The sequence below is a fragment of the Poecile atricapillus genome, chromosome 7 (assembly GCF_030490865.1).
Source record: "Poecile atricapillus isolate bPoeAtr1 chromosome 7, bPoeAtr1.hap1, whole genome shotgun sequence".
NCBI classification, from domain to species: domain Eukaryota; kingdom Metazoa; phylum Chordata; class Aves; order Passeriformes; family Paridae; genus Poecile; species Poecile atricapillus.
The window spans coordinates 16772177-16795869 of NC_081255.1; the positions used below are offsets into that span (position 1 = coordinate 16772177).

At 37.8% G+C, this 23693-nt stretch overlaps 1 protein-coding gene across 7 annotated transcripts in view; it reads right to left on the reverse strand.

Moving 5' to 3' along the window:
- Nucleotides 1–3461: 3461 nt before the first annotated feature.
- SLC44A3 (solute carrier family 44 member 3) overlaps nucleotides 3462–23693 on the reverse strand; it is a 108320-nt gene continuing 88088 nt past the window's right edge. For 5 of the 7 annotated variants that reach the window (XM_058843350.1, XM_058843346.1, XM_058843351.1 and 2 more), the window contains 6 exons: nucleotides 20006–20162; nucleotides 17432–17509; nucleotides 7963–8100; nucleotides 7256–7492; nucleotides 5372–5470; nucleotides 3470–4146 (listed from right to left, as the gene is read on the reverse strand). In XM_058843350.1, the coding sequence (XP_058699333.1) occupies nucleotides 4141–4146; nucleotides 5372–5470; nucleotides 7256–7492; nucleotides 7963–8100; nucleotides 17432–17509; nucleotides 20006–20162 (715 nt within the window). In that variant the 3' untranslated portion in view covers nucleotides 3470–4140. Of the gene's footprint in view, nucleotides 4147–5371; nucleotides 5471–5532; nucleotides 5646–7255; nucleotides 7493–7962; nucleotides 8101–17431; nucleotides 17510–20005; nucleotides 20163–23693 lie in introns of all 7 variants that reach the window. The other 2 variants (XM_058843347.1, XM_058843349.1) reach the window with 2 other exon arrangements.

Here is a 23693-nt window from a genome sequence, read left to right on the forward strand (position 1 = left end):
TTTCCATGGGATTTAATCTAACAATCTTGTAAAAATCTCTCAGGAATGAGTGACACTGACTTAATAGGAGAGGAATGTAGGTCCTTCACAGGCGCATTCACTTCCCCTCTTCATGACTCTGAGGTTATGACCAGAGATCCTTAGCCGTTCACTAAATCCCTGCCATTTTCTCAAGGCAAACAAGGATTGCACATATTTATTGCTGCCTCTGCTTCAGCCTGTTGCCTTTATACCATCACTTGGAGAACTCAAAACACCCTTGCTTTAGGTTATGTAATGAGATACACAGTCTTTTTTTCCACTGGTCTGTAATCCCAGGTACTCAGTTACTGATAGCAGAACTTTATTCCTAAATGAAGGATACTTTCTTCCTCACTGTGGAGTGCAGAGAAGCTACACTAACTTACCTACACTGTTTTTAAAAGGAGAAAAAAGAGCATGTCAATGTTGGGGCCAATGTTGCAGGTTCTAACTTCTGTAAAATAATTCAAGGTTGTCTTAAAAGCATTCATTGCAGTTTAAACTTACTACATTCACATATGAAATGTTTTACATTTGCAAGTTCTGGGTTTATGAAGGATTTTTTCCTTGAGACTGGAAATTGTGTGTTCCCTTAGTTTATATCATCTTTGAACGTGATGTGGTCATCTGACTTTCAGCTGACCTATTTGTTGTGTAAGCCTTAAGCTTATTTATTTTACAGAATTTAAATTAGAAAGGCTCTATAGAGGTCACTGGTCCAAGCCCTACATCTGAGGAAAGAGAATTAGCAACAGATCTGCTAAGACCTGCTCTTCCTGAATGATACTGTTTCTCCTCCTTCAAAATAACAGTATTTAATTATTTAGAAGTGTTGTATTGAATGCTAAAAAGCAGTTCTACAATCAACAGCAAAGACTTCGTTGTTTTTATAGTTTGGGTGAAAGCAATCTCTTTTTGAAAGCCTGGCCATGCCCTCCTTCCTTTTGAATCTAAAACTTAGTCTTTAAACTACTTGCACACCCTTATTATGTACTTGAACAGAAGAAACAAACAACACACAAGCTCTTGTCAGTATGTGTGTTTTCTTTCATCCACAGAGGGATCCAGCAGAAACACCACTGAGTTGAGAGTTTGAAGTAGACACCAAGCAAGACAAATCAAGCTTAAACAACAGGCTGCAATACTTAGCCATTTTCTGGTTGAAAATGTTCTAGCAGACACCAGTAGTCCCTGTCTCCTATTTTTAAGGAATATAATTTTGAAAGTACCTTTCATTCTACTGAATCTAATCTTCCATAGCTGCAGGAAAGATGAGTGCACACTTTCTGGGCTGCATTGCAGGGCAGACCTCAAATTACTGAAGTGGCTTAGCCCAGCCTCAGAATCAGAAGGAGCTCTATTCCCAAGAGCTGTGCCTGCATACAGCCTCCTTCACAGCTGCCTGACTACAGCCCTGAGAAACAAGCACTAAATAAGCATCAGCTTCTGTAGCAGTGCCTGATCCCTCTAACTCAGGTGAAGGCTCCTGCCATGCAGGAATGCTACAGCTGGAGGTTGTTGACACAATTGCTAGTGCAATGTATGTAAGGTTGGGACATCTTGAGTTGTAACTGAAAGCTATAAAGTTATGCTTTCTGCACAAATTTAATTAAAAGCTATATATTTGGAAGTCTTATCTAAAAATACACACAGTTCTCAAAAGTTATTTTATAATGTAATTTCTGGATTAATGACAATACAGTATTCCTTAAACAGAATACACTCAAATACAGCTTAACTGGCATTTTTCAGTACCTTCCTTCTTTAAAAATTAACCCAGAATTTGTAGGAAGTGTATGAGTCCTTTCTCCACTCTGGAGCTGCTGCGAAAGCAATGACACTGTATCAGAATTGCAATGAGCAGAACCACAAACTTGTTAAGATTGGAAGGGACATCTGAAGGTCATCTAGAGGTTATCTGAATACAAGGACATACTTAGATAAAAAATTTCCCTCCCTTTTTTTCACCAGAGTTCCTGAGTCAAAGGCCAAAATTTGCAGTGTGAGTATCAAATACAAACAGGAAAAAAAACCCCCAAATGTGTAAAAAGAACTGGGGGATTTCTTAGCTTCAAAGCAAACCTCTTACGCTTTGTGAATTGGTAAATATCGTGTTTACGTTGTGAAAACACTGCTTCTTGGAAGCAATCTTGGCAAACCCATGGCAGACTAAAAGTTTTTCGCCTTTGTAAGTACCATATCTGCACACTTGCTCAGGGTTAGAGAGCTATTGCTTACTCAGGACTCTTCAGAAGTTCCCACAGCATCCACAAGCTGAGCACAAAAAGTATCCAAGGGTACAGATTTAAATAAGGAGAGTCACAGCCGCTACATTATCAGCTTCACCTGCCAGGCAGAAAGTATTTAATGTATTTCTTTCTTTTTTTCCTAATTTATCCTATATTCCACAACTTCTTGAAGTGGTTCATATTAAAGTAGACTGAAATTAATTAAATGATAGATAAAAAGCAAGTATTTCTTAGTATTTCTACATAACTAATCTCCTTTGAACAGCAGGAGACCAGACAGTATTTAAATGAAACAGATTTCTTCTTCAGGCATCAATGAGCTCTTCTGTACATAATTTCCAAGCTGTGACTAATCAAGAGTTTATCAATCCATTAAGACAGTTCTGAGTCACTTACCTGCAGTGATGTCTCACTTCCTATATTGATACTTTACTGAAATCCCCGGTTGGCATCATTTTCCCATGACAAACGTCTCCTCAAATAAAATTTAAAAGAGCTTTTGAACGAAGAATAAAACACGCCACTGAGTAAAATCTAAAACTACTCCATACTCAGAACAAGGTGGAGTCCATGAAGTGTATTACAGTAAGGATCCAGGTACAAAGTTTAAACAAGCTTTAAAATTGCTCACAAGAAAGTGCTGGCAGACTGTTGCCAAGTTAATTTTTTTTGAAAAGTGTCTTCATATACATTTCTCTTCTGACTAGAGCCCTGACAGTTGCTCCATTTCCTCCATATTTCATACCCTTGTTACAGCTAAGATTTCAAGAAGGGAGGGAGGAAGGGAGGAAGGGGAGGAAGGGGAGGGAGGGGAGGGAGGGAGGGAGGGAGGGAGGGAGGGAGGGAGGAAGGAAGGAAGGAAGGAAGGAAGGAAGGAAGGAAGGAAGGAAGGAAGGAAGGAAGGAAGGAAGGAAGGAAGGAAGGAAGGAAGGAAGGAAGGAAGGAAGGAAGGAAGGAAGGAAGGAAGGAAGGAAGGAAGGAAGGAAGGAAGGAAGGAAGGAAGGAAGGAAGGAAGGAAGGAAGGAAGGAAGGAAGGAAGGAAGGAAGGAAGGAAGGAAGGAAGGAAGGAAGGAAGGAAGGAAGGAAGGAAGGAAGGAAGGAAGGAAGGAAGGAAGGAAGGAAGGAAGGAAGGAAGGAAGGAAGGAAGGAAGGAAGGAAGGAAGGAAGGAAGGAAGGAAGGAAGGAAGGAAGGAAGGAAGGAAGGAAGGAAGGAAGGAAGGAAGGAAGGAAGGAAGGAAGGAAGGAAGGAAGGAAGGAAGGAAGGAAGGGCTATTTCTCATCTGCCCTTCAGAGAGGAGATGGACAGTTAATGATATGAGCTTGTAAAAAACATTCCCAAAAGAGTATAATTAAAATAAAGACACCTACTTCATAACCACTAATTATATTGACTACAGAGAATTTCTATCAAGGGTAATTTCCATCAGTGAGCTCAGTCTGTTCCTTAATTCGCTGTTCAGATATGTAGAATAAATCAAAACAGTCATCTCAGAGTGCCTCCTCTACAAATGTTTCTGCATTTACTGTTCTAGGGATGACTGGCACAGCATTCCCAGAGAAGCCTGAGAAAATCATGTTAGGTCCATGACCTTTTTGACTTACTAATTTAGTCTGACAACATAGAAATTTACAAAGAGTGAGTTTATTATCAACTTTCTGACCATCATAACAAGCATAGGTATAAAAATCAGATGTGATGACACATAAAATATTTTATTCATACAAACAGACTGTGTGTCATTTTACCAGTGCAGAAGATACAACAGATTTAAAGAACCAATACTTTATCCTGGGGTATTGGTAATCGTTACTGATATGACCATTTTTGCTATTGCTGCTCTGCTTCCACACTTCCTGGTGTTCTTCACATTCATGTCTACAAAGAGAGAAAAAAGGAGTCAAATGTGTAGCACTGTTTCTGTTTCTGCATTTAAATGTCATAAGGGTAAACTGGGAAAACAATTAAGGTTCTTTGATATCTCAAATCCACAATCTTCTTGCAGGGAATAATGCCCACCCAGCCTCTGGTATCTGTGTTTGGCAAAAAAATACCAAAGAATGCAACAACAGATGCAAACAATAAAATAATTTAGTACAACTATCCCTCACTGTATTAATAAACTGGAGGAGTGCTCTGCCTGTAGCAGAATGCCCACAGGATTGTGTGAGAGCTTGCTAGAGCCTGGTACCTTTCGAAAGCAGATCAAGAAAAATCACTGACATCTGTTACACTTGTGCAAGTAGCTGTGACAACAGAGGACTTGCAGCAGTGCCCAGAAAGCATGGGTGCCAGAGGAGTGGTTCCTGCAGAATCTTTGTCTAGCAGCCCTAGCCTGGCCCCCACAATGCTTGGGGAAAATCAGTCTTGATTCTGAACTTGCTGGGGCAGCTTCTCAGGTTGGGCAATTTGCAGTATTTTTTCAGATGTCAGTGAGTGAGTGTTGACTCTGAGGACTTTCCCAAGCCTGGGTGTGGGGAAACACTCCCTTCTGGCACCTCAGCTTTGTTACCCCATCATAAAACAGAGTAAATAAATATATGTATTGATAAGAAAGGAAAAGAAAGGAAAGGGAAAGAAAGGGAATGAAAGGGAAAGAATGGAGAGGGGGAAAAAAAAAAAAAAGAAAATAAAAGGAAAATAAAAAGAAAAGGAAAAAGAAAAATAAGGAAATCAAGGGGGGTGAGGGGGAGAGGAAACTCCTCTTAGCTCTGTCTTAGAGGTCTGGAACTTCAGCAGTTCCGGCATGAAATTAAGCAGCCTACCATTCTTCTGACTTTGATACAGCAGGCACATGAAAGACTATCTGAATATTATTTATCCCCCACCCCCTTGGCACTGTCCAAACATCCTCTGCTTCTGTTGGACACAATGGGGAATGTGAAGAAAAAAGAGAGGAATTATTTGGTCCATCCATTTTGCAGTAGCAGAGGGTTTCCTGAGGAGGGAAAGCAATAGAAGAGGAAAACAGGGTACTGGATACAGCATGTAGATTGCTGTGAGATGTCAGGAGATACGTGATAACCTCCATCCCTTCTTCTTGGAACATAAAGGCAAACACATTAGCTGGCAGGTAAATACATATCCCATGCTCCTGTCTCACCATAGGCTGGAGCTCTGTCCCATCTTCATTATCCTGGAATGGTCTCGTGTTTCTGTGTTCTCGCCCTTCTGCTAACTTGTTACTCTGACTCACAAAGGTCTACAAGCAAAAACCAGGGTGAGATCGTTTGTGGAAGGAAACCATTATGCTAATAAAATTACCTGGTAGAGGAAGATAATTAGCCCAGGGCTAAGAAACTGTAGCTGATTCCTGGCTGGATGACATTGAGTGATACTGGGAGGGACTGCAGAGGCAGCAAAAGTGATGAATGCAGCTGAGAAGGATGAATCAAAAACCTCTGTTACATCTCCTACTGCAGGAATGAGGATTCTGGCTGTATGAAATCCCTCCCCCGGCTCTCCACCCACTGCTGCATATTGTCCTGAGGGCCACAAAGCCTCCCTTCCACCCCCGGGATGTTTGTAACCTGATTGTAACACAGACAAGTCAAATGCCTTCATGTGTTGGGAAACTCCAAATTCTTGTCTGTGTTAGCAAACTTCTCTTGATCATACAAAGAGGAGGAGTTTGGATGTGCTGCCCACAGTTTTTCCATAGAAGGGTACAGAGCCTGTCCTGCTTGGAAGACTCCTTTGTCCCTGTGGGAAATCCTCTTTTCACCCACAGCTCTAGGGCATGGCTAATTACACAGAATTAAGACCAGAGTTAGAGAGAAACTACCACAAAGTTTGGAAGTAGAGAAAGGAGAGCCTCTGTTTCATGAAGGAAAATTGGCTTAAGAAGTACTTTAGAATTTGGCAAAACAGAGAGGGAAGAGCAGAGGTCAAGGCTTCAGAGTTTTCCATTCGGTTTCATATTCCTAGCCAGGCAATGTGCTTAAGTACTATTCTGAACCAAAGCCAAAGAATACATATCTGCTTTCTTCTGTACAAAGGGTTAAGCCTATCTTTAGGCTGCCTTTTTGTTGTACTGCTGTTGTTGTTCTCAACAAAATTCTATGAATATTACAGAAACTCTAACAGAAGCATTACAAAAATAAATAAAAACCAAAACTCAAAAACAGTTCTGACACTGTCCCAAAGAAATCCATCCAGAACATTTGTGTCATATGAGCTACTCTGGCTGCTGGTTATTCATTTTCATGGATCACTAAGATTTTCTCTGTTGTGCAGTTTGTAAAGGAAAAGACAGAAGGGTCAAAAATAGCACAAAAGGAAAAAAAAAAAATCTTCATCCTCAGGCATTCTCTTAATTAGAAAGGGATGACACATATATTCAAAGACTTCAGTTACAGAACTACATCACTATTAGCTAAGTACTGAAGGTAATACAACACAGTAATTACCAGAGTAAAGATACAGAACAACCTGTCCAGAGGAAGAAGAGTTTAATCAAGAGACAGAAGAAAGTGTTTTGGCAAAAGAGTCTGTAAAGGTATGAAGCAGAGCAATTCAGATTTGCATGAAATTTTTTCAGAACTACAGCATCTATAGGATGGGGAATGGATCCCTGACCTGCTACTTGTTTATTTTTTTCATCAGTGTACAGTCACAAGAAATATAAGCATTAATCTTAGGGCACCCCATGGATCAATGTCTGCAGCTAGCTCATCTATTTATTTATATCTTTTAATTACCAACAATAAATTGAAGCTATATCTAATTAGGCCTAAATAATCAGCAATTACTAAACAGAATATGATCTAAAAGGCAGCAGGTCGTAGCTAGCACACAGGAGTCAGAGGGAGCCATCTACTTCAGTTTATAAATTAATGCACTTGTATTCCTGAGTCCATCCTGTTCTAAGGTGTTGGAAAGGAAATAGCTTGAGTTGTGGGTTCAGATTACTAGGTCTTGGGGAAAGAAAAAGTGCTTAAAAGCTTAGAATGCCTCAAATGTCTTTGTTCTAATCAGTGGGGTTTACCAGCAACTCCTGATCCATGAAGTATGGCTTCTCTGCAGTTCCATCATTTGTTTCCATATCAATAGCAAAGCAAAGGAACATGGCATCTGCTGTCACTTCAAACACAGACAGAAAGCTGTGGGATATCAGGTAGGCAAAAAATCCAACCAGCAACAGAGGAACTACCCAAACTTGCAACTCCCGGTGGTAGTTAAATGCCATCAATCCTCCAAAAACAGTAAAGCATACAACAAACACCTGTTAAGAGCAGTGAGAGAAATGCAGCCTCATTAATCATGTAGAAATATTTATCATAAAAAGAACAATCCCCCCAAACCCTGAGGCAAATACATTACAGCCAGTATTTTAAGAGCACATCTCATCTGGGACATAGCTAAGCAGTTTCCAGCATCACATAGTTGTGACACTTTGTGTTCAATTCCATGTGTAAATACCATAGGGCAGAGGAAACCTTTTGCCATGTATTTACCAAAGACTTGATGCAATTGGAACAGCCAGAGTGGCTCCAAGGACACTGCTATCATACAACTAAATAATTCTGCAAAGTTAAATTCCTCAAGTATTCTTCTCTCCCAAGCTTATTTTATAGCATTGACAACACTGAATTTAATGAAGATAAACTTTATTTACTTTAAGTATATGAAACTATAATCAAACCTGATTTTTCATTTCATTTTTACAGAACAATTATTTTTATTTACTCTTACCTTTCCTAAAAACAGGAGAAAATCTCCAAAACAGCTAATGGATGCCAGTTTAGCAGAATTCCTTGCCAAAAAACAGACAGAATCCTTTGCTGATGTACAAAAATTTGTCCCATTTATGGCTGTAGTTGTGTATGCATGCTGAAATGACATAAGATAATAATGCAGTGAAAGAGGAAAGACTCAATCTAGATTTTACTTCAGCAAAATGCAAAGTCTTAAACACTATTTGGAATTACTGACTTTATGAATGTAAAGAGTTATTTTGCATAGTATGGCGATTTTATTTTAAATTACTGTAATAGCCATGCTTCTAAATTCAAAGAGTTATTCTACATAATTTCCACCATTAGCAAACATTACAATAGGGACTAAATAAATTCCTGAAGCCACATTTGTCCAGTTTATTTTCAAACACTGAAGTTCTCTACCCCAAAATTTGGGAAAGAATATGGCACAATTACAAGAAAACACTGGAATCACACGATCCAAATGTACTGGTTATCTATCTCCAAGACTGCTGGCAAACTATGTAAGTGGAAAAATGAAGTTATGTATTTACTGGGTCATTAAAGGCTGATGATTAGAAAGCTTTTATACATGGCTCTTTCAAACACTTTAGTGAAATTCAAGGTTATATTCATAGCCATTAAACAAGTATTTTCGTGAAGGATCCTGGACCAGACTGACTGTAAGGTCATGTGCCCCACCCCACTCTGAACAACAAATAATTGGGGCACTCCCAGTTTTTCAGTGTATTGAGAATTTTACATTATATTACTTTGTTGAAACTTACTTGGACAGGTGGCAAGGATAGAATATTCTCCTTCATGGATCTGATTATTTTTGCATAAATTAACATATATGTCCCTCAACAAGGTTTTGAAACTATGTCCAAAAAATCAGCTGGAAAAAGCAACACTCATGATACATGAAACATATGCTGGGCATTACCAACAATTCTTATAAGTAGTTTCCCTTTACCCAAACTATTAGAAGGCAGATTATGCCACAAAAATTTTAGTCACATCTGATATGGTCAGTAAGAACTACAGTGTGCAAGGGGTTACTCTTCTGAAGGTATTTATAAATCCAAACATGTATGCTTACAATGCTTACATTGCTTTCTGTTTCACCTGGAACTGAAAAAAATCACCCCATAAGGGGTTTGCTGAAAGTGAAATATAACGGCCTACTGAAAACCCTTCCTGTTCAAAAATCTGATTTTTTTACTTACAATTCAAAATATACATTAATTTCAGACATCTGAAGCAAAGAAAATCTATTTGTGTAGAGTTGGGTTTTACCTCTGAGCAATTTCTGAAGCATAGAAAACTATGACATTGTATGACAGAGAAAATAGAGAGAGAAAAAGAGAGACAGAGAGAGAAACAGAAAGAGAAAAAGAAAGAGAGAAAGAGAGAGAGAAAAAGAGATTAAATGCACTCAAAGATTTTTCACCTCTTTATTGTGGATATTATTCTTATGAAAAATAGCTATTTTTCCTCTGATAGTAAAGAAAAAAACTGTGACATACTGTAAATACTGTACTTACATATTAGCAAATACACCCATAGATGGAAAAAGTATAAATAAAGACCATGGATTTATTGCCTACACTATGAAAACATCAGAGACCCCAACGAACTCTGCAGAAACGCAGAGTGTTAGCATAAAAATACGTTTAAACAAGCAAGTTCATTCCTAAATAGGGAAAAATGCTTTCTGTGCTAACTCTCCTGATGCTGTTCCCTTCCTGGCAGGATGCTGTCACACTGGAACATCCCAGGATGTGGCGGCAGGAGAGCTGCCAGTGCCAGCCCTGCTGGCCCAGGGCACAGGCAGAGGGGAGATGGCCTCACATCACACACTCCCTCTGTCTTCCATCTGTAGCTGTCACTGCATATTTCTGACATGGACACATTTCTCTTTATTATGAGCTGTGAGTTCAGTCTGTTTCATCATTCCCATTGAACAGACTGAAACTGAGAAACAGAGTAGAAAAGGGTTTTCTAAATTTATTTGTGTCCCTTAAGAACTAAATTCACAAAGCAGATCCTGATCTGGTGAGGTCAGTATAAATTTTGCCAATAAATTAAACAGAGATTCTGTATTCATTATAAATTGCAAAAAAATGTGTTTTAAAAATTAAAAAGAATGTTGAAAAAGCACGTGAGCTTGTACAAACATTGTTTCCAAACTAAAAATAAATACTCATTTGTTTGCACTCTTGAAGTAGCCACTTTGGTATTCAAAGAATGTGCAATGAAAAGAATTTCTGATATTTATTAACTAGAAAGGTTATCTTGGAAAGACTGAAAATGACGCTGGAGACAGTACACTACCTGAACAGGCATTTGCTGTGTTACAACCAGCAGATAAAAATGGCATTTATAGCAGTTACAACTTAAACAAATCATGCAAGTATTATGATATGACTAACGATAATACTCAAGACACAAAGGCAGACAGGTAATAATCTAACATTCTAGAATGAATAAGAGAGAGACAGAAATTAATGAACTGCTGAGGGCTACAAAACTAGTCAGACATATGTGGAGCAAGAATATTACCAGCACAATTGGAAGACTTAGCCAAGTTACCTCTATCTTTTAGCAAAAGTACATTTCTGAGGAAAAAAAAAATATTTGAAGGGTTTCTTGTTCAGCCTAGAATTGTATTCCATACACTTGCCTCATAATTCTCAAGTTTCTCATACAGGCCCCATGCCTTGATCCCATCCATACAAATAGAAATCTATGTTCTCACTAACAAAACACATCCAACATTTAAGCTAACGTACATTTCCATGAAACTCAGCATTGCACAGAAATGAGCTCAAGTGATTTTTCATTCTTACTCATCAAGGAACACCTAACACACACAAGTTATTACCTATATTTGCAAATAATTTTGGACTTTGGACTAAAAAGCTTAGATATCCCATGAAGTTTAAAATTGCAGGATATGTGCAGTAATACAAAGCCTTTCTAATTAAAGATGGTTGTGAAGGCTACGATGGTAGATGATGGTCAGTTAAGAACCTGCTAACATTTAGAAACAGGTTATTTAAATATGTGTTTCTACAGAATATATTTTTCCATGCACAAAAGTTTTAGTGGACTTGAAAATGAGAGAAGGGCAGCAGGAATGATGCAAAAGATATGGAATGTCTTCTGTCTGGGGAACGTGAGGTTCTTCTGTCTGGAAAAGACATGACTGGAGGAGGACGCAGCAAGAAGGCTGTCAACTCATGAGAAACGCAGAGAGGCCGTGTAGGGTTAGATGGCTCGCCATTCCTTCCAGAACAAAGACCAGGCAGAAGCAGGACAGTATGAAGTAGTAGGAGCCAAATTTGAAACCAGATGGTATTCTCACCATAAATCTGTAAACTGTGAACTGCTGGGAAAAGGATGCTTTAGCTGCTAAAAGTTCACATGAGCTCAACAGGGATGGGGAATTTCAGGGAAAAGGAATCTGAGGGAAGAAAAGGAAGCTGAGAGTTATTAAACACACAGAAAACACGCAGCTCAAGAAGTCCCTAGGTTGAAAATAGATTCAGAAACAGCACAGAGGCAGGGAAATATCCTTTTAATCTACCTTAGCATTTACCCACAGTCACTGCTGAAGATAGGATACTGAGCTAGAAAGAGATTTAGTATATATAGTCCTTATATACACATTGTAGGTCATATATTTTTATCTTTGTCCAATGAATTGATCTTTTACAATGGTAGTTTTCTGCTCTGGTGACAAGCAAGTAATGATGGCATTGATAGCATAGGTTGGTCAGAAAGCACAGGAGACAGTGGGTTAGGAATCAGCATTTATCCTTGCACCAGCGAGTTGATCTCGTATCGCCACCTCTCTGAAGAACACAAGCCTGTTCTGGCTTGGGGCCTGGGAACTAGACACTGATTTCTCAGTGTCAGGATGAATAAATAGGGAATGGGAATGTTTACATATTTCCAAATACCACAGTATGCAAAAAAAAACCTATTTAAAGAATATATCCTTCTGTGCCTCACAACACAGAATGTCAAAGGTCTTGGAAAAAGTGACTTGGTAGTTTCATGAGAAAGGCGCTGTGGCTCAGATCCAGGCTGTAAGTTCCCCAATTGTTGAGAATAATTGCTACTTTGTGTAACAGCTGAATTCAGTCCTCCATTCTAGGGCTAGCTTTTATAAAATGAGCTTGGGGAAGACAAAATTGCTATAGCAACAAAATCTTCTTAAAAAGGAAGAAAGAGACATGCTGGTCTCTCATCTCATTTCAGCTTTTTCTGCTCTGCTGGTATTTTCAGCCCGATCTGATCTTATTGCTGCCAACTCTCTTGGGGGCTGCCCTGGGCAGCCACCCCCAGCACAGCGCGGTGCAGCTCAGGCTGGACCTTAACGTGTCTTAGCCTGGAAGTGTCACTGATGCCAGTGGAAACCCCTCAGAAAACAAAATCCAGTGGTAGCAAGAGGCAATGAGTGTGGCTGCTGTGCAGCAGTTAGTGATCTGGTGAGAGAGTTGTATCAATACTCTCTGATGGTGGAAAATGAGAGCAAGATGGGCTTTGTGAGGCCTCACTGAAGAGATGAGGACATACAAAACTGGAAGGGACTCTCAGCCACTCCAGTGCCTATTTCAGATTAGAATATTATACAAATCTTCTCTTAAGTGGAAAACTCCATCTTTAAAACACGGGACTTCCCCTCTCCCTGGCCTTACATTTGGAGCTGCTCCAGACAGTTGTCCTGCTGGTCCTTAGGAACCCTCTTCCAACTTCCAGGTAACATCTATTCATGAACAATTTACATCTACTCATTTTTCTGCTGATCTTGTCTGCCTTTTACCCCTCCCTGCTGTCTCATAGATGGCTAATGGGCTTGCTCTTACCCTTCATTTCTCACAGGATATTCCATTCCCCACAGTGAGATAAGTCTGAGGACATAACCAGCAACTTGTACTACAACATTTATCCCCCTCTTTCCAGTGCAAGTGTTTCATCTCATATCTTCCAGGACTGACTCTGTGCTTCCTGCAGCCTTGTTAAAAAAAGGCTATTGTCCTGTGGCTCACAAACACATGGAGGATATTCTCCTCCTCCACTTCTAATCAATAAGCTCACAGTTTATTGATTGTTTTTTGCAGAAATTGGGGGTTTTTTTTGTTTTTTTTTGTTCCTAGGCTAAATACAATCTGTAAGAAACCTTCAATAACCTCCTGAATTTTCCCAAGCAGTCTAAAAAGCACAACTTTCATTTATTTCCACTCCACCTTATATTTTCTGTCTGGACTTACTGGAGAAAATTTTCAAGTTCCCTTGCTTCCTGCTCTCTCTGTCATCTACTCCCTCCATGGCTATCATCCAGTGGGTAGGACCAACACAGCTTTCTCCTTGGAGGGTAGTTGGGTGTCCTCTCCTGCTGCATCACAGTGTTACACATGGGCTCCATTTCTATGACAGGGTTGGATCAAAAGAGTCCTGCTTCCTGTGCCCATTGCATCATGATTACATTATCACTTGGGTTGCTTTCAGTGCTTCTGCACTCAGTGAGAAAATACTCTTACTTGGGATTTCTGATATAAATCAAACTGAAGATTTCCAGAGAGTTGTTCATAAATTTGTCTGCTTAAAAGCACAGAATTAGCAGTCACTTGCTTAAATGCCTTTTATTTTCTCTCTCGCTCTCTTTTTTTCCCTCTTTTGTTTCTTCTTAATGGGATAGGAAAGAAGAGAAAGGTATCAAAGAGTTAATCGGTTTTGTTCAATTCTATTCCCGACATAGTTCGTCCTACAGAAGTAAAGACCTAACGAGTTTTATTTCCTATTTATTATCACAAACATAAAGTCTGTAGAGGGAAAATAAACATATTTAAAATATGATTTCACAGTAGAAGAACATTTTATCCTTGTATTTTCAAGAGGATTGAAAAATTAGCTCTATATCTAGAAGCAGTTTTGCCAGTAACATTAAAATGCAGTATTGTTTTTGGGAGGAAAAAGAAGTACTTGATGGGATCAGGCAAAATGTGTTTGGCATGCAGAGAACTGTGCTTTACAATAGTATGCATGAATTCTGGTTTTATCTAGGTGAACTCTCCACAAGGCATTTAACTGAAACCTCCTGATAGGCTTCCATCCAAAGTTTAAGAGACAACTAACTGCCACGGATATACAGCCATTAGACAGACTTTCTTTTGGTTTATTTCACTAGAAAATTGCTGGCTTTCAGTCTCAGGGAAGGGCCTCTGTCCTAGGAAATGGTGCTCACACACTGCTGAATTCACTGGCAGCCCAGAAGGTTACACTGCAGCAACCATGCTGATGAACACAGAAACCACACCCGGCTCAGCACCCCTTTTGGAAACCCAGGCACTGCACTTTGGAGGGGTCACTTTGCCAACTGGCTGCAGATGGACCCAAAGCAGACACAGAAAAGCCAAACTATCCAGCTGTATTGTTTTAAAAAAGTCACTTCAACAAGGCTGTAAAGGGAGAACAAGCGAGCACTTTGATGTATCTGAAGACTGCCATTACAACTTAAGAAAGCAGGAGAGACACAGACCTTGTAATTCCCAAACCACATTAAAAACCAGTATATTCTTTCTACAGAAAAAAAAATTCAGTCTCCTAGATTTTACTTGAGATGATTGGATATGTTTATCTGGAACACACTGAAACCATCAGAGCCAGATAAAAAAATCTGTGGTTATTCGGACAAGTGTTGGCAAACAGAACTGTCAAGTAAGGATAGTGACTTTATATTCAGAAAGCATTTTTCAGCCACAGAACACAGCGTGCTTTACAATTGTTGCTAATGGATTATACACACACATGAATCACTTTGCCCATGACTGAAGTGGAACAGCTTAAGGAGTGAACTGTTTAACAGCACATAGCAACACTACACCACAGCTTAGCAGAGGATCCAGTTGCAAATCCAAGAGAAATTTAGGAAGGCTGAATGTAATTGTCCATATTGCAATCTGCACAGGACACTGGGTTTACATTACCCCTCCTCCAACAACCACCCCTGCAAATATGACAATTGCCATCATCTAGCACAGCACTCTGTTATGATGGGAAGATGACAGGGTAACTCTTTGGCCTGTTCCAGTTAACGTCCAGGAGAGCTCAGCAAAACTTAACTGAGCCAGCAGAGAATGAGTCACTTCGGGGATGCTTGCAACTATTAAAATCAGTATTAAACCTCAATGCAGGATGGTACTTCAGCCTGAAAAGTACTCTTAGATAACATAGTAGAGCACTTGGTTGATTCTGCATGGGAAGAAAGAAGCTTGCATTCTATCACTGGGGTTACTTCCTCCAGCACCTGTTTCTCATCTGCAAGTTCTCAGAGGGAAAACAAAGTACTCTGCTTAATCCTGATTAAACTTGTGAATGAAGGAACAGAAAGAATTTCAATTACCTAAGCAGTTTAACAACAGGCTGAAGAAAATAGTGCAGAAGTGATTGGATCTTCGCTTTTTTTTTTTTTTCTTTAGAACTTCAGGTAATTATATGCTTTTCATTATAGCGAAAGTAATACTAGAATAAAAAGCAAAAGAATAGCAAATGGTAAGGAATGCTAATGTACACAATGATCTTTGGAACAACTTTTACAACAGCTGTTCCACATTTTAGGTTACAAAAAATCAAAATCTGAACTTAAGAATATTTCTTTAAGAAAATGTTAGAAACACAGGTACAATTTTTTAACCCCTCCCTCCCAAGCCCTACTCTCAAGTCCGTGTTGAACATCTGTGAGAAATTTCTAGGTTGTTCCCAGCAGCTTCCACCAATCTCAGTAGGAGCCCTTAAGAGTTCACTGCTTCTGTTAATCAAGAAATATGTCAAAGCTGCTTAAAACTGCAGTTTTTTTCCTTTTTTTTTTTTTTCTCTTTCACATTTGGCCACAGATTTTACAGAATCAAAGACTAAGACTTTCAATCATAGTAAAAAAAAATCTTCAAAAATAGCCTTGAACAGATTAGTTATAGGGAAAAAAAAAAGAAAATATATAATTATACCCATTAATTACTCCATGAGATGCAATAACCCAAGACCAAAGTTTGAATTTCATACAGATAAAAGTTCCGTTAAAATCTTGTGGCCTATTCTTGCTTTTTTCTTCTCTGTTGCCCAAATTGCCCTGGATTTGGAACACGTGGGCTACCATCACCTTTGCTAAAAAGATATTCAAAAAACAAAAGAAAAGCAAACTCTGTATTATGATCACTAGATTAAAAACCACAACTCATATAAAAACAGAAATTTGCCAACAATAGATTAGGAAACAGGAAATCTTTTAAGGGAACAAGAGCTACAATACAGCCTTCTGAAACAAAAGGAAGAACATTACAGTAATTAATTCTTTTAACAAACACATAGCAGACAACAGCTGGAGAAAGTAAACACTAGAATGCTGGATATCTCTTTGAAAGGCAGGAAGCCAAGCCAAGGGGAAAGGGTCACTACAAATGGAAAGGCTGCAGGCAAAATGAACTCTGATATTCCTCACCAAGTCACTGACTATAAGACCTACCTATAAAATGTAAGTCTGGAAAATTCAGAGATTTCACTGCCCTATTTAATCTAGGGTGAACTAAACTGAAAACTTTCTCTTCATAACTGTCCAAGATTAGACTTAATTTATACACCTACTTAAGAGAAGTCAGACTCTTTATCAGAATTGTCTTGTTTACTTCACGACTACCCTCAGCAATGAGAATGAAGAATTCAGCAGTCAGAGGGTGGAATCAGCATGAAAATATGATTCCCTTTCACATTAAGAATATCACAGTCCCCAGAGATAAAAACAAGGCAATGACAAAGACAAAAAACTAACTATTTACAAGTATATATGTAAATCTGAAACACATTTGGAGAAAAGAATTGTGAAGATAAAAAGAGGTGTCAAGTATCTGTAAAACTGCTGTATGTCAGAAATCATCCATTTCCAATTAAAACATCTTTTAAACAAGACTGCTGTCATTATGGTTTTTATTTCCAGATTTACTGGTATACAGATTTCAGATTTACTGATCCTGGCAATCACTAGCAATTTAAGTTTCTTTATTCAGGACTTTCAGGTGGAAAACACTAACTAGTTTAATGTCACATCTCCAGGTATGTTTCCTAATTCTTCATTGCTTCCTCCTACCTGGACTCTCTGGGTTTGAGGAGTCTGTCTGGCACAACTCAACAAAATGTTAAGTTTTCTTACCTACAGAGATAGCAAGTGGCCTTCTGAAAGCTGACTATCTCAAGCTGTATTAACAAATTTTCTAAAATCTAGCACCTTGCATATTTGTCTTCCCCATTTCTTTGCTCCAGGTTTCATCTAAACTTGGAGGCTTTTTTGTTTGTTTAATTTAGATGGCCAGCATGCCCTGGCTGTGGCTTTTTAGCTATTCTAAGGGTCAGGCACCAACCAAGGTACCCAGACTGGGCTGAGGGACAGAGCTGACAGACCATACCTGGTTAAAGTATCTTAAGCAACTTTCCTGGAAGCAAACGCAGCAGAAACAGCAGTTGAACAGGCACTTTGCATTCTTCTGCAATAAAATGAAATGATTGGTTATTGGACACATAATTAGCCTCAAGCAAAACCACCATTCTAAAAAAAACTTGCTTTACAGGTGACTGACTCTTCTAATAAGATTTTCACTTAGGCAGCAGATACTTCCATTAGGATTTTAGGAATTGTTTTTAATTCAGACTCTTCAATATTAATGACTGAAGAGCTGTGCATTTTTTTTTTCTTCCTGTAGATGAAAGATTCTTCTCTGGGAAAAGAAAACAAGTGCTGCAAGCAGCTTTGTGAGCCAACAGCTGCCTGGGGAGAAAAACAGGCAGGCAAGTCAGTAATCCTTAAAACACTTCACAGTGACCAGGGAGTGCAGAGACAGATAACCTGATTATCAAAAACCTTTCACAGTTCTGAAATGACCGGTACCCTAATGAACCAAAATAAAAGAATGGGTAGAAGGGCTTATAAAAACATACATGTGTTTTGACTCAGAGCATTACATTACATTCATTTTTCAGGTCAGGAAGAAAAATCTTGTATTAGAACAGGTTATTCATAGACCCCTGAGCTGTATTAATTTCATAACAAAAACTGAACAGTAAAGCTTAAGGTTTTTTCCATGCTCCCCCATCACATCATAAGCTCAGAAAAAGCTCATCACAGAGAGGATGAGAGAAAAGAACAAGACATTTTGGTATCCACGGTAGCCTTCCAAATTTAAGAGCCTGTTTTTCTCAATAAAAAGAAATTCAGTGCAGGGATACCTGGTCTTTTTAATATTACTTTTCCAGAGGTCAGAATGGTTTTATCTTGTTTTGGAAAGCAGAGATTCTGCAGTCACTATAGAAAATTCAGGTCCCAGCAACTACTATTGTTCAAGCAGAAACCACAAACCTCCCAAGTCTTTCCAAAAAGTTTAATGAAAATATTCCAGGAATAACTCCTTCAAAATGGTGACTGTACATGTAAATTCCTGACAGAGAATACTTTACTCTTGCTATGTACTGCTGGAGAGATGATTTTACTAAAGCTCTATTTTCTCAGTAGACTGTTTGTTAAAACCCTAGAGCAAGGGATTTCACCTACAATCTCCTTTCTGATTCTGCTTGAAGACTGCTGTGTAGAAAACATCTGTAAATTTGCCTGCAAGCTTGCAGGCCCCTGACTTCTTCTCTGTTCACAGAGAACATTTTTTGCAAGGGTGGGGAAGTCTGGGTGAGCTCTACAAGAATGCAGTCACTTCTCAATCCTTTAGTCCCACTACTCTGGCCCTCGGTGAAAGGGGCCATCACTTGTCCTTTCTGCCATGCGAAGGAGCAAGGTTACTCTTGGGGGTATCCCTCCAAGGACTGAGGACCTGAGCTGGCCAGAGCACTTTCTAGTCTCTTTAGCAGCAGTTACAGCTGTGGGTCATGTCACCGAATAATGCTTGGGAACTGGACCAAAAGGAGTCTGCAGCACAGTGCTGCAGACACAAATAATCTTTCTTTGCTAATTAAATCTACAGTCATTCAGATTGCAAAACCATGTAACAAGCAAGCCCACTTATCCTGCTTTCTCCAAAGGCAGAAAATATTCTGTCATCCCATGTACTGTCTTTATACAGTGTTCTTAGTTAACTCACCAAGTTTTATAACCAAAACTTTCATATGAAAGCAACATAAATCCAGACCACACCTTTCAAGTGTTTTATTACACGGGGTTTTTATTTAAGCATTCATAACCTATACCCAACACATGCCTCATAGGTATGATCAATGTAAATACCCTGTCACAACTATACATAACATGGACAATGTAAACCCTAGAGGAAAAAACCTACATTTGTAAACTTTTCTTAAATCTTCTCCTAAAATCAAAGCTGTGCATTCCTAACAGTCCTCCCTCCTTGCAAATGTGCCAGAATTACCTACAGTGGTGTGCTTCCTGCAGAAGATAATAAATATGGAGATGTATGAAAAGCAAAAAGAAGGCAAAAACCATTCAAAAAAGCCCAGATCTATGATTTATGTATCTAAAAATGTGTCTTGGATACTACACAACTCCCAGGAACAGTTCTTATTCCATATATTCTTCCTATTAAAACATATTACAAGGTAGACAAGGCATTTTCTATAACAGATCTTAAATCTAACAATAGTATTCTTACTTATGCTTCTTAAATACCTGTCATGCAAAAATTTTTAATAGAGCAGTCTGCCAATTTTTTCTTTATCTTTCACAAAAACCATTATACAAAAACACTAAATAAAAGTTAGTTTAATATTGGTTAAAATAATATTTTCTGCTTTTAAAAATATTTGACTTAAGAATAAAAAAGGAAGCAATGATATCTGAGTTAAGAGGAAAAAAAGCTTTCCTCATGAAGAAAACATGATAAAATATAAAATTCATCCATTAATAATAGATAGTAATAGCAGTATCATCTATTTTTAAGCAAGAAATATATTCTTCACTTGTTTGCACTATGATCTCATCTTTAAACTACTACTTTTACAGTGTAACAGAAGTATTTACCTACCTTTTGGTTTAGGATACTGTAAAGGTACAAGAGAACAATCCTTGGTATTCTCAGTATTGTGATTAGAAATGAGCCTTTTACAGCAGTTCCTAGATGGTAGCAGAAAAGAACTGATATGGAAGACAGCACTGGATGAGGTGGTGGGCTATTTTTATTTCTATAAAGTAAAACAAACAATTTTAAAAATTATTTAGCAACTTATTTAAGAAGATAAGCATTGTGTCTTTTCAGTATTTGGAAATTTTAAGAATTAAGCTGTTAACTCCTTTCCTAATTGAACTACTCCAGTTTTTCTACTGACTTCATCTGAATGTTCACCTTGGTCCAAAAAAACCCAGCCATATTTATAACTTCTGGGTTAGTTTAATTCTTAAGCAATTACTGTTTCCTGGAATGCAAAAATACATACGGAAGAAACCTACAATGCAAAATAGGAGAAGTGAACAATATCTGAGAATACTCCTTGAGCACCTCTCTCCAATTTCTGTCACTTCTCTTCAATCTCTTATTTGACTCTTAGTTCTGTAAGATTTTAGTCTGATGCAATTAATCCACTATTTCTTCTTTAGTGGTAAAATTAAAACTAGAAAATAAATCACAAGTTCTCACATCTAAAATTGAGAGCTACCACCTACTTTTATAATTGCAATTTGGCCAAATATGGTTTAAAATTTTGTTAAAATGAATAATACTTTCTTTTGTTTCGCTTTTTTTCTTTTTTTTCTTTCCCCTATAGAACAGAATTTCTTTTAAAATGGAATACAGTAAAAAAGAATATCATACTATGTATTCAGGATTATAATTGGAACTAAAAAACTTGCAGTTCTAGTGCACACTAGCCTGTATTGTTTTGGAAAAAATAATGTCTCAGCCAAAATCAGAAAGCAAAGATAAAAAATGGCCTAAATATAAGTCTTACTATTTTGCTTCCTTTATAAAGGTCAGTTTAATGTCAGTCATTTACATACAGTAATATGACCCAGCTCTCTAGAATTTATATAAACTTCAGGAAGTCAACCTAAAGGCACTCCCTCAACCCTTGTCAAATGCTGAAAAAAACCCCAAAAAATCAATTAGATTAACATCCTAAGTACCTTTAAAAATGCTTCATAGGATAAAAAAAACCCTACACTGATCAACAGTCATAATTAGCCCTTCCATAAAGTAACTCTTAAGCAACTGGCCCAACCCTGAAATATTTAGTTAGGCAAGAGAACCAGCCGCAGTTTGACTACGTTTGACTAAGTAAGACATAAAGATCAGACCTAGTGTCACAAATAAGAAGCTCTGTTTTCAGAATTGATTTCTTCAAAACCTCTGTTACCTTGAAAAATCAGTAGTTTGCACAAGAAATTAAAAAATAAAAAAGCACCAATAAGAGAGTGAATGGTTTGGGCTAAGAAGCTCTAAAAATATACTTTTATTAAATTCTCACTTCAGCAAGGATTTCAATCATACACAGTATATTCAAGAGAGGGATTACAGTTCTGCAAGAATCCTGAAGATATCACTGTAGTTCATTCAAAAAACAAAAAACTTTGCAGTGGAGAAGTTGTATTTAAATATGTGAATATACCACATTATTTGAAATAGGAAATTCCAGCAAAGCAGTTGCTACATTTATTATTTTTGTCTTAAAACCAGGGGAACAGCTTGGGGGATAGTGGAATTTTATACTGAATAAGGAGGTTTGGGGTTTTTTTTTTAGAGCCATCAGGTTTCTATGTTAGAAACACATATATTGTAGTGTGGATAAATTATTCTACTCATACTGAGCCATTGTTTTTTTCCTCCCCAAAACATTTCCTTACAAATGACAGTGTCAGTTTGATCTCAGAATATAAATTATTAAGTTTCTGCAAGCTAAAGGTTAACTAGTCATAAGAAACACATAAAGGAGAAAGTTTATTCTTGTGTTAATAATATACTTGTTCCTGAAGAGAAAAATGAAGAAGGGTTTTGATATTTTTAATGTGAATAAATAATGAGCAGGAATGTAAAAATTTAAAGCTTAGTTTAGATAATTTTTTACATATTTGGATGTTTTTCAACACCTCCTTTTCCTAGAAAAGAAATTAGCACAAGAACAGGGTCTGACAAGGATTTTGCTTTGCTCCAAACAGGTTAGAAAAAGAACAGATTTTCCTTCTAATTCTGGTTCAGAATAGGAAACAGGAAAGAGGCTAAACAGCAACAAGCGATGGTTACGACTCAAACAAGTTCAAGATTGGCTCAATATCCACCTACTCCCATTGCACTCAAGGCTGAAGTTTCACTCACCTTTGTGCATATTATATGTATATGTATGTATATGTATATATGCAATCCTGCAGTGACTTTAGCAGAAGCATACAATCATGCAGTGTTTTCTGTGCACATGAATTACACTGCATGTGCACCAGGTGCCAGGGAAACCTGGGAATCTGCCTGATGGGTTGTAAGAATGAGCCACAAGTTGCTTTTCCTCTTTGGTATTTCTGTTTTATGTTATCATGAGATTGTTTGATTTACGTACAACACTACTATTCCAAACTCCTGTGGATCTGTATTCAATACCACATTATATTTTATTAATTTTTGTTCTTCACTACTGTCAATTGCCTTCATTTACTTGTGAGCTCTGTGACAGTATATTTTTTAACACTAAGTTCCTTGAATCAAATGATTGCACATTCATCTTGGCTTTCATTTTAAAAATATTTTTTGTCAAAAGAAAAAATTGTCATCTTGACACACCCAACAGACATAGACATTTGAATGGGAGAAAAGGGTATTTCTTCATTTCTTTAATATCCTCTTCTCTTAAGAGCTATGCTTACAGTTTTCTTCACTCACGCCTCACCAATTTCAAAGACTGTCTAAAAATAACTTTAGTATAAAATATTTCTAAAATGTTAAGGAATTAATCTTCTATTCCTCAAGTAAATATGAATCTCAATTTTTAAAGAAAGACAATAAATTACAAGATTTGTAATAAAACAGACATTATGAGACTAACAGAGACCACAGAGACTGTACTTCCTACTGCCCTTTTACCTTATCTCAAAGCCACATGGGACAGGTCTGATTACATACATGCTGGTGGTTCTTTTAGGTCAAGTACGTAAGTGGGGCAAAGCATGTCCCTAAATATTGCAGATACATTTGAAGAGGAAGCCTTTAAAAGTTTCTGCCTTTAAAGCAGAAAGTCTTTAGAAGTTTGTTCTAGTTCATCTCTCAATGACTTTGGTGCACATCCATGAACCTCCATTTTTGACTTACTGGTAGAGATACATATTTCAGTTCTCTTGGAAATTGTGGTACTGAACACCTTAGTCATGTAGTAGAGAACCCCAATCCTTAATTTCAAATCTGTGCAGTGATATATGTGCACTGAAGCTACTAAAGAACCTCAAACATGGACAGGACAGTGATACCTGTGACATGGATCGAGTTACCATATCACCTTCCTTTACTCCCAGAGAGGGGGAAAGGCTCATCTCCCTGCAAAGGTAAATAGATACATAACACCTAAGCAAATCAAGGTGAGAATAAACCCTCATGTAAAACAGCACTTGTAACAAAGAAGGCTTCTTAAAAGACCGCGCCCTTTTCACCAGTTGTAAAATGTAAACATTAAGTAAAAAATTCTATTTATTTTTATAAAATTAATGAAATTTTTGTCTGTTCATGTTTCATCTAAAATAAA